Source organism: Cibotium barometz, chromosome 27 (assembly GCF_041138505.1).
Source record: "Cibotium barometz isolate CiBa-2024 chromosome 27, ASM4113850v1, whole genome shotgun sequence".
In the NCBI taxonomy this organism is placed as follows: Eukaryota; Viridiplantae; Streptophyta; class Polypodiopsida; order Cyatheales; family Cibotiaceae; genus Cibotium; species Cibotium barometz.
In genome coordinates this window covers 27,141,651-27,152,125 of record NC_141072.1, presented here as the reverse complement: position 1 = coordinate 27,152,125, position 10,475 = coordinate 27,141,651, and the positions used below count along the sequence as shown (strand labels likewise).

The following is a 10,475-nucleotide window of genomic DNA, read 5'->3' as shown; positions in this document are numbered from 1 at the left end:
CTTTTTATGGTATGAGAGAGTGGTCAAGGAGGCAAAAGCGTTAGTTCATGTGGTTTTGGAATAGTAACGTGGATCGTACTTGGAGAGTATGTAATAGCATCTGTCAATCACCTGCTAGACCCCCTGTGGTATGGCTAGTTGGACGAGGTACAAACCTTACTATGGATGAGGTTTAAGGATTGGAGACTAGTTGATTTACGTTGCAAAAGAGACTACACCAAGAAGCAAATGATGTAGCCAATCGTTCAACAAAGTAGAGAAGTAGCATATTGGATATGGCAGAATAGATTCGGTAATTTCAAACACAGCTACGATCTTTGAGCATTTAGTCATTAAGGCCGGATAGATAGAAGTATTTGTAATTGAGACTAAGAAATCCCTACTACGCAATGAAAAATATTGGGTAACTATGGGAAAGAATCCATCATGCACATGTCTCGATTTTCAAATCAGGGTAGGTGCTGGTAGACCATATTATTCATGGAAGCACCTTTGTTTTATATATTTATATATCTTTAGGTTAGATGCGAATCATAATATGTTTATACATCAACCCACTCTAAAAAAGGAGGACCTAATGAGAATGTTCAACACAACAGGAGAAAAATTTGAAAAGGACCTTGTATAGTTGATGACATTGTACTATAGTTTTGAAAAAGATCCTTTATGCTGCAATAATAAAATGTCCTTTGTATCAACTCTCTAGCAAGGTCTATTTATTTTTTAAATGTAAATGTTTTAGCAAGAAAATCAATATGGTTGTATGTCAATGGCTGGAATATGTTCATTTATTATTTCAAGGTCTTCTCAATGTTGATGTCTACATAGATTTTCTTGAATATATTACTTATTCATGCAATTCCTCTTTTTACACACAACACTTATCCATCTACTTTTCTAAATTTAGGGAATAACCATACATGTACTTTTCTAAATTTACGAAATATCTATGCAAAATCCATTTTTGCTTTATGGTGAGGGAGAGAAATACAATAAGGAGAGAGAGGCAATAAGATTTGGAAGCGAGGATTAGAGTAAGAGCCACGGATCATATTTATAGATACTTAAAGCTACATTCTCTTCCTTAACAACCCTCACCATCATCAACTAACCTTTGTTGATCTCAATTATGTCTTCTAATGGCCCCAACTATACTTTGAAGGATACCCTTGATAGGGTTTGCAAAGATTTGTGCAACAAAACGAACGGAGATGCGATAGAACATCTGAGAATTACAACAAAGGCCCGTAATATTTAGAGCAAGATGCTAGCGGACGAGCCTATTAATTTTGGAGATTTGTATGTGTGGAATATGAAGATTGAAAGCGCTATCGGCACTTGAGAAAGTTACAGGTACATTGTTGAAGAGAAGAATAGAGTAGCCCATAAAAGCGCGTAGGTGTAGGAACCCTAGGTAGTTATGGTATGTTATCAATTGTAAACATTGTTTGATTGCTGTAGCCCTTAATAAGTACGTAGATGTCTTTACCCTGAGAGGATGATGTAATAACCTTTCTAAAATAAAGTGATCTTTAAACTATAATTCGCCTTGTCTTTTTTATTAATTGCCTTGTCAAATTTTCGATTTATTGTTGCTTTGAGTAAACAGTCTGTGATCTAAATAAAATTTCTTTTTGGAAGTAAAATTTTATGTGGCCCACAATTGGTAGCTATATTATCCTATTCAATTGTGTATTGTTCATTATTCTTCACATGACATACTTGCTCTTCCCCAAAAAAGAAAGAAAAGATGCCTTCATTATTGGGGTGTAGGATTTTGAGGAAAGATGCCTTTATTATTGACATTAAAAAAGAAGAAAGGTATCTTTTTTGTTTGATGCAAAAGAAGAAGGAAATCACAAAGGAGTTCTGCACTGAGAATGGGACACGGCTCCAAGAGACCCGTCCCATAGTCAATGATAGCAGATGTGCTGTAGAATCACTTGTGAGATGCCCAAACATGAATGACGACCATCGATGGTCAATGACAATTGATATCTTGGAGAATCATATATGAGACTCCGACAAAAATCACCAACAATAATATAAACACACAAAAGGACTCTCCAATGTTTTCCTTACAACTGTAAGCGATGACACGTGTGTGCGTGTTATCCTTTCAAATTTCCAATCAACTCAATATATATATATATATACATATGCAGATTCAGCTGGACAAACTACTATGTTTCGAGGACCACACACAGTGCAACTCCCCATCAGACATTTCAAAGCATGAAAAATAGTACCTTCAACTTTGGGACATATGATGGTCAGTACCAAGCGACAAGGTGCTCGCATGCATTGCATATATATATATATATATATATTGAGTTGATTGGAAATTTGAAAGGATAACACGCACACACGTGTCATCGCTTACAGTTGTAAGGAAAACATTGGAGAGTCCTTTTGTGTGTTTATATATATACACATATACATACATACATACATACACACACACACACACACACACATATATATATATATATATATATATATATATATATATATAAACACACACACACACACACACACACATATATACATAAACACACAAAACTAGTGGTGTTGCCACATAGACATCCTTTTTATCAATCTGGCAAAGACAATGCAATAAACCTGAAGCTTGCCACGTCCTCCATGTAAGGCAATTAACACAGCTCTCATGGCAATTAACACGACTCTCATGTGATCAAAATTGCAGGTCACAAAGTATGAAGAAAACACATGCCACAAAATCGATTTTTGCTTCCTTTTTGAAGGGTTTTTATTTTTTGTTTTTAAATGAATGAGGGATTTTGTGGCTCCCTGTTTTTTAATAAAATTATCTTTTTTTTATTTTTAATTAACAAGCTTCATACTTGTAACTTCATCCACATGCATCATGCTACTGAAAATACTATACATACATACCTACAATAATTATAAAAGTAGATTAGCATACATACTTACAATACTACTAATGATAGTGGTTAGTAAAGGTGGATTAATACTTATTATAATAATTAAAAAAGTTGTGTGCAATTTCTAAATTTTGATCAATACCCATCCCTCCTCCTTTTTTTTAAAGCTTATGAACCATAGAAAATACATGATTGTAACTTAATAATCAGCTGTACACAAGCCACACAAATAAATCCTTGAGATTTTCCTTGCCAATTAAGCAAATGTTTATTTCCTTGAGATTTTCCTTGCCTTGATTGATGTGATGATATACCATCAAAAGAAAAGCATGAAATAATCTTTTTCCCACAGGGTTCCAGCTCAGTAGATTTATGTATCAACCATTTTTTCTCTTAGAAGCAAATTAGCAGAGAACAAATAAAAGGGTGCAGGAGACCTTTTAAGTTGTATTCAATTGCAAGCTTGAGATCAAGACGTTGAGAGAGAGTTCTGTATACAAAAGACATCAACAAAGCCATAAATCCCATCTAGTGCTTTGAGAGAGCAATCAAGATAAGATGATAAGCCACATAACTATTGAGGATGTGTTCATTCAAATGACTGAAAGCCATGCTTTAAATTTCTCCATCCCACAATTCTATGGGACTTTTGTAAGGCCCCGACACGGGATTGCAAAAGGATCTGCCATCCAAGTTCTTTTTCTGCTCGATTTTACCGATGAGGTGATGATCTTCGTCTGTGAGGCGCCACCCAAACACCTCGAAATTTTCTGCCATCCTCTTTTTGTTGAAGCTCTTGGGGAGTACACTCACTCCCTGGTCCAACCCCCACCTCAGCACAATCTAAAAAGCATTTATTAAAATTAAAAAAAACATAAGATTGAAAGAACCTTTTATCAAAACCACTAATGCAATCCAGTTGCAACTCCCACTTCAACACAATCTTAAAAACATTGCTTTTAACATATGATTAAAAAAACCTTGTCAAAACCACTACTGCAAACCAGTAGCTACATTAATATAATCACCTTGCAAGTCTATTAATTCCCTCCTAGGCTATAGCCCATGTCGGCACCCATCCCAACAAATCTAGAGGAGATACTGGGTTCAAATCTAGAGGAGATACTGGGTTCAAATCAGGCCTGAAACTTGAAGGCTGCAATGGGCATCAAATCCATTTTGGCCTTCAGGTGAAGTCTACCAAGAAGACTGCAAATAAAGGCAATAAAAGCAAATTTTCCTTAATAGTGGGCTTCAAATGAAGGCCAAGATAGCACCTAGGCCTTCAATTTTGAAAATTTTGAAGTCTAGGGCAGGGTTGCAAATTTCAGGCTTGGTTCAAATCTACTATTGTGGCAACTAAATTCAGTACCCACTCTCTCATTAAAATGAAAAAATCTTTTAATTGGTCGAGCATTACACTGACCTGTGCTGGAGTCTTGCCGTGCTTGAGCGCAACCTCTTTGATTATGGGATCATCTAGAATAGCAGGCGAGCCCCAATGCATAAGTGGTGCCCCTAATGGAGACCATGCACTAACATGAACGTTGACCTTGCTGCACACTTCTCTTAACTGCTTCTGCTGCCATTTGGGATGCATCTCTACCTGCCCAAAAAAAAAGATATATAAATTTTTAATGAAAATATTTGGAACATATTTGAATCAAAAAAATAAAAGTAAACCAAAAAAAGTCAATAATCTTTGTTAAAAATATGGTTGATGATTGGATAAAAAAGGATTGACTAAACCAAAGAAATACTAGCTTTTCAACAAAATCTGGCTGATAAATTGAATTACAAATGATACGAAACAATGCAAATTTTTAAAGAAATTTGCCTGCTATTCTTCAAAATGATAAATTGACACTGATTGACAACTTTCCGGCCAAAAGGATCCTCTCTAAATCAAAATAAAAACAATTTAAAAAAACACATTTTGACTTTGAAAGTACGCCAAAATGCCTAATTAGACTTTACTAAACTCACCAGCCTTTAGGCTCAAAACATTTTTGGTAAAATCAAGAGGACCCAAGGCCTAGTAAGCCTGAAAACAATTCAAATCTACTCAATCTAGATGCTAGTTTAAGCTAACTAAGTAACAACCCATTTACTCTTATTGGTAAAAACAAAAGCAAGAGGGCCCTGCCTTAATGAGGCTGCAAACAGTTTGGATTAGTACAATCTAAACGCTAATTCGACTACTGTAATTGAAATGTTTTAAGTATAAGACATAATCTGATGCAAAAGAAAGCCTTCACCTGATTTACTGCTGGAGGGATCTCTGCAAACTCCAGCAAGTCCATAATTTTCTTGGATGAGAAATTGCTGACACCGATGGCCCTTGTGAGGCCTTGCTTAACACAGTCTTCCATGGCTTTCCATGTGCCTTTGACATCAAGTGGCAAAAGCTCATCGGGCTTCGGATTGATGCGCGTGCCTTCCTTGTATCTGATTGGCCAGTGGATGAGGTAAAGGTCCAAATAATCTAACTGCAATTCCCTGTATGATGATAGCCAAAAAAAAAATGTCATGGTTTACTGCATTGTATGTGTGTATGTATTAATTTTTGCATGCATTATATGTATGTATGTATGTGGGTGGGTGGGTCGGAATGTGTGTACACACATTCCCACCCACCCCATGATCAGAAAATAAGTATCATATTAAATTGGAGCTGTAATTTCTTTTCCAAAATGAAATGATTTATAATGTAAACTTATACTTATATGCATGATGGTTCGAAAATGTGATATCAGAAAATGTGATAATGTAAACTTATACTTATATGCATGATACATCAATACTATAAAAGAAAGGAATGACAAATAAATGATCCTGATCAATGTCAGCCATAGAAAAACAACATCAAAAGAAGCTTATTATTAGAGGACTCATACATAGAAAAAAAAGATAATTAATTGGTAAATAGAGAACCCAAAAACAAAAATATAGTAAATTACGGGTGATTGGGGGAGGACTTAGAGTAATAAAAGGACCCACAAACAGGAAAAATAGTTAACTAAGACTCATAATAAAGCAATGAAAAGAGATGATCAAACGCAAAAAGAGGGAAGACTCGGTTTAACAATTCAAATAGCAGATTTGAGTGAAACCCTAATTGAGAGATGATTAAGAACAAATCATGATAAAATCAGAAGGCTTAAAAGATAAGGAAGGATTGGAACACTAACTATTGCTTGGCTTGGTCAGTCTGGCCCACAGACTTTCTTTGAGGGTATGGATTCTGATCCTGTCATCTTGGTATGTAGAGAAGTGGCTCACGATATTCCTCAGTCGCGGTATACACCACCTTTGTAGAGCATTGATTCCACTTGGGAGATTATTGGTTATAGCCTGACGAATTTGGAGAGCCAGATGCATAGAGGCTTTAGAGGGTATTCAGGTATATGATGCTCAGTGCATCTACATCATATGGAATGATAATTGTTCACACTCTTATGGCCACATGGACTCGTATACAGGGGCTATCTAGATCTGCGCACACAAAGCGCGCTATGTTTATAAGAGAGCCGGATCATGGTGTTTTCTTCTCCTCTACTCCCACACAACTCTCTTGGCATCATAACGCCCCAAATTGGTTGAGATCACCATACACTGTAGGATGAGGATTGATTTTTCATTTTCCGGCTTTTAGCCGTGATTTTTTATTGTTTCATTCATACTTAATAGAAGTGCCTTTCTTGGAAAAAAAAAATGAGGAGAAAACCTTAAGTAAAGGGTTAAAAGATGATTAAGAATTAAAAACCTGAGGCTGTTTTGCAGGGCTGGGAGGACACCCTCGGGATAGGCATCGGTACACCATAGCTTGGAGGTGATGAAGAGGTCCTCTCGCTTCACTGAGCCGGCCTTGATGGCCTCTTGCAGAGCCTCCCCAAGAAACCCTTCACTCTTGTAGAGGCTTGCTGTGTCAAAATGCCTGTAACCCACCTGTGATTAATGCCATAACTAGCGGTTTAATTTTTTAGAAGCATGGGAAAGCACAGACCACAACTGCCCTAATGGAAGTTTAACTGAATTTTAACTCAATTTGATTACATGGGCAGGGGACTTAAACTCAGTTTCATGTTATGGGCGCAGATGTTTAACTCATGTTAAAGCCGTAATTAATAATGAAGGGTTAGCTACCTCTAGAGCTGCAGAGATGGCTGCCTTCTTCTCTTCGTGGCTTAAGGAGCCATCGGAGCCGGTGCCAAGCCCTAGCAGAGGGATAGAAGCTCCTGTGTTGAGCTGTGCAGCTTCTGCCATGCGTCCTCGAGAGGTTTCCAGAATTGCCTTGGTATATCAGGTGATAGCTAGGTGTGAAAGAGTACTAAACTGTTTTGTCCAGACGCCAAGACACTCCCGGCCACACCAAATACCATTGCTCACATAACCCGGTTTGTAGTGTAAAATCCAGATTGGAATTCGGCATTGTGTTTAATTTTAAGGGATGCAATTTACATGTTTTAGTTATAAATCCTGTAATAAGTATGGTTTTTAGAGATTTTTAGGTCCTAATCCTAGTTAGGTTTTAGTGTTGCCTTTAATTTTAAGGGTTGAAAAAAACATTTTTTTTTAGCACAGCCAAATATACATAAAAAAGTTACATAAGTACACACACTCAGGGGGTGCTATACGTCTATCACCTCCATATACACATCAATCGAGCCTTACATCAACCCTTTTCACCCATGAACTACATCAACCCTTTTCACCATGAACAACGAATTTAACAAGAAATTGTAATTTTGAACAAACATTTTCTTCACTCTTTAATTTAATTATATAAGAATATGGCACAACAGAAAAAGATACAGCAAGAGAAAGTACACTAGATAATGCAATAGAGAGAATGGAGAGAATTTTAAAGTTCTGATTATACCAAACAATAGTAGATAAGTACAATATGATGGTGTTGTCCACCCATGCGCTCTAGTGTAGAGCTTAGATGACGATCTAGATACACTCTGGATGGAGGGCGTACTCAGAGTATAGGGAATATATGCTCACAAGCATTGGATGCCTTTGCTTGTGCCAACTATGTCCATTTATAAGGCTGCAGAGGTAGTGCAGTGGATGTGTCCAAGACGTGGACAGCTACGCTACATTGGTGCGGCTCACCACTTGCGTATTCATAACACGTCCCAACCGACCATTGCCCACTAATGATGAAATTAGTATCCAAAGGAATATTCCAAAGAATATTTCCTATACCTTTTGAGGCCATGCCTCATCATCTCCTAACCATCAATGGTCACAACTACGACCCCTTCCAGCATCTAAGCTAGGGTTCTCACTAAATATATGTGCACCAATAGCTTCTCCTCATCATAATGGGGCCGTACAAATATGCACCATACATCAATGTGAGATACATGCTGAGAGTCGAACATTGAACAAATATTAACACCCCCCCTCAATGTCCTGAACTAAGAGTTTCTTGGCTCAATGCCAAGTCCATGAAGATGTTGAGTGAGCTGGTCTTTCCTAAGAGCTTTGGTGAAGATGTTGGCATAGTCTTGCTACGTAGAACAGTACTCCGGCTCCACAATCTCATCCTCGATCAACTCCCGCACATAATGATATTGAATCTCAATGTGCTTTGTACGAGCATGAAACACACGATTCTTTGCAATGGCCATACAACTCTAATTGCTACATCGTAAGGTCATGGTGGCTGACCTCACTAGAACTCCCATATCTGCTAGAATCCTCCTCAGCCATACTGCCTCACAGGCAGTATGGCTGACCTCACTGGAACTCCCATATCTGCTAGAATCCTCCTCAGCCATACTGCCTCATAGGCAGCAAAACAAGAGGTCCTTGTACTCCACTTCAATTGAAGAAAGTGCCATTGTGGGTTGCTTCTGTTGAGAAATGTGGTGCTAAAAAGCACAAGGAAAATATGGAGTGAGTGTGAGAAGCCACATCACCAAGTGAGAATTATCCCACATGCAAGAGAAATGCTAAAGTTGTACTCTCCTTATATAAAGGAGGACATTTCAAGCAATGGAATACAAGCACAACATCTCAAGTCTTTTTATACGTACAAGTTTCCATCTTGTAACCTAACTGAACTTGAGTCTAAACTTAATTAGCACACACTCATCACAATGAGTCTTCTTCATTTTTATCCACCTTAGATTAGTGTTGTCATTAGTGTAGGATTAGTTTATGATTAGGTAAATGTCTTGTTATTAGGAGGAGAGTTTGATCCATGATTTCACTAGCTTCTTACTAATCCAAGAGAACACACTGGATCCAAGTGAGAAGCAATATCCAGAAACTAACTTTCTGGTGTCACAATCTCCAGCCCAATTGGAGTCACAATATCCCACTAAAGAGTCACCAGACATGTATATAATTCCATACTCAATGGTACCTTTGATGTACCTAAGCACACGCATTACTGCATTCCAATGACTTTCCCTTGGTTTGTTGGAGAACCTGCTCAACACACCAACTGCATAGCAAATGTCTGGTCTAGTATTGCACAAGAAAATCAAACTCCTAACAAGCTTCATGTACATCTTGATGAGGTGAAGTGTCCTCAAAAGAAAGCTGAGAGTTTACTTCCATCGATGTACTTATCGGCTTGCAGTTTGTCATATCAAATTCCTTCAAGATCTCTATTCCATACTACTGTTGAGAAATGAAGATCTTGTCAGCAGACTCCTACCAAACCTCAATCCCCAAATAATAATGCAAGAGCCCCAAGTCTGTCATCTCAAACTCAGAGCCAAGCCTTTCTCATGCTTGTAAATCAAGTCGTCATGGTTGCCTGTGATCAGGTCGTCCACATAGAGAACAAATATCACATATTTGCCATCCTTTCTAAGTACATGCAAGTTAGCATCATATGCACTTCTAGAAAGACCAATATTTTTGAAAAAAGTATCTATTCGTTGGTACCATGCCCTTGGGTCTTATTTTAGCCCGTTTTTTACAACCTTCTTCAACCTACAAACCTGAACATGAAAATGAGAACATGAAGGGTTCTTACCCGAATAGGCCTCATATGGTGTGATCACTTTAAGCGTCTTTGTGTAGGATCTGTTAAGAATGTAAACTGTAGTGTTGACTACTTCAGCCCAGAAAGAGTCTAGTAACCCTTTCCCTTTCATCATGCACCTTGCCATTTCCACGATTGTGCGGTTGCGGCATTCCACAACTCCATTTTGTTGAGGGGTATGTGGAGTAGTGAGCTGGCGCTTGATGCCATGCACCTTGCAGTATTCATTGAATTCACCTGAAGTGAATTCTCCTCCTCGATCTTCAGGAGAATTCACCTGAAGTGAATTCTCCTCCTCGATCTATCCGGAACTTCTTCACCTTCTGTCTTGTCTCATTCTCCACAAATTTATGCCACTGCTCAAACTTGCCAAAATGTTCACCCACATCTTCCTATTGTAATAGTTGACTAACAGCATAAAGTAAGAAGATCCAAAAATTGCAGCAGTAGACATCTTACCACAAAGATTAGCATGTACCAGCTCTAGAGGAGATTATGCTCGATTGCTGCTCTGTTGTGGAAATGCCTTCCGTTGTTGCTTGCCCATCATACAAGCT

General features: G+C 37.9%; 1 protein-coding gene across 1 annotated transcript; it reads right to left on the bottom strand.

The window, feature by feature from the left end:
• Positions 1-3,323: 3,323 nt before the first annotated feature.
• Positions 3,324-7,219, bottom strand: LOC147623240 (non-functional NADPH-dependent codeinone reductase 2-like). The gene is made up of 5 exons (XM_086821334.1): positions 7,053-7,219; positions 6,673-6,854; positions 5,165-5,405; positions 4,333-4,512; positions 3,324-3,749 (listed from the first exon to the last, which is right to left on the bottom strand). The coding sequence occupies exons 1-5, from the start codon at positions 7,170-7,172 to the stop codon at positions 3,522-3,524; spliced, it is 951 nt and encodes a 316-aa protein (XP_086677460.1). The 5' UTR covers positions 7,173-7,219; the 3' UTR covers positions 3,324-3,521.
• Positions 7,220-10,475: the final 3,256 nt, after the last annotated feature.

Coding starts and splice junctions, on each gene's coding strand:
- LOC147623240 (XM_086821334.1), bottom strand. CDS start 7,172: ATGGCAGAAGCTGCACAGCTCAACACAGGAGCTTCTATCCCTCTGCTA. Junction 4,513..5,164: donor TCCCTCCAGCAGTAAATCAG/GTGAAGGCTTTC, acceptor TTTTTTGGGCAG/GTAGAGATGCATCCCAAATG. Junction 3,750..4,332: donor ACGGCAAGACTCCAGCACAG/GTCAGTGTAATG, acceptor AATGCTTTTTAG/ATTGTGCTGAGGTGGGGGTT.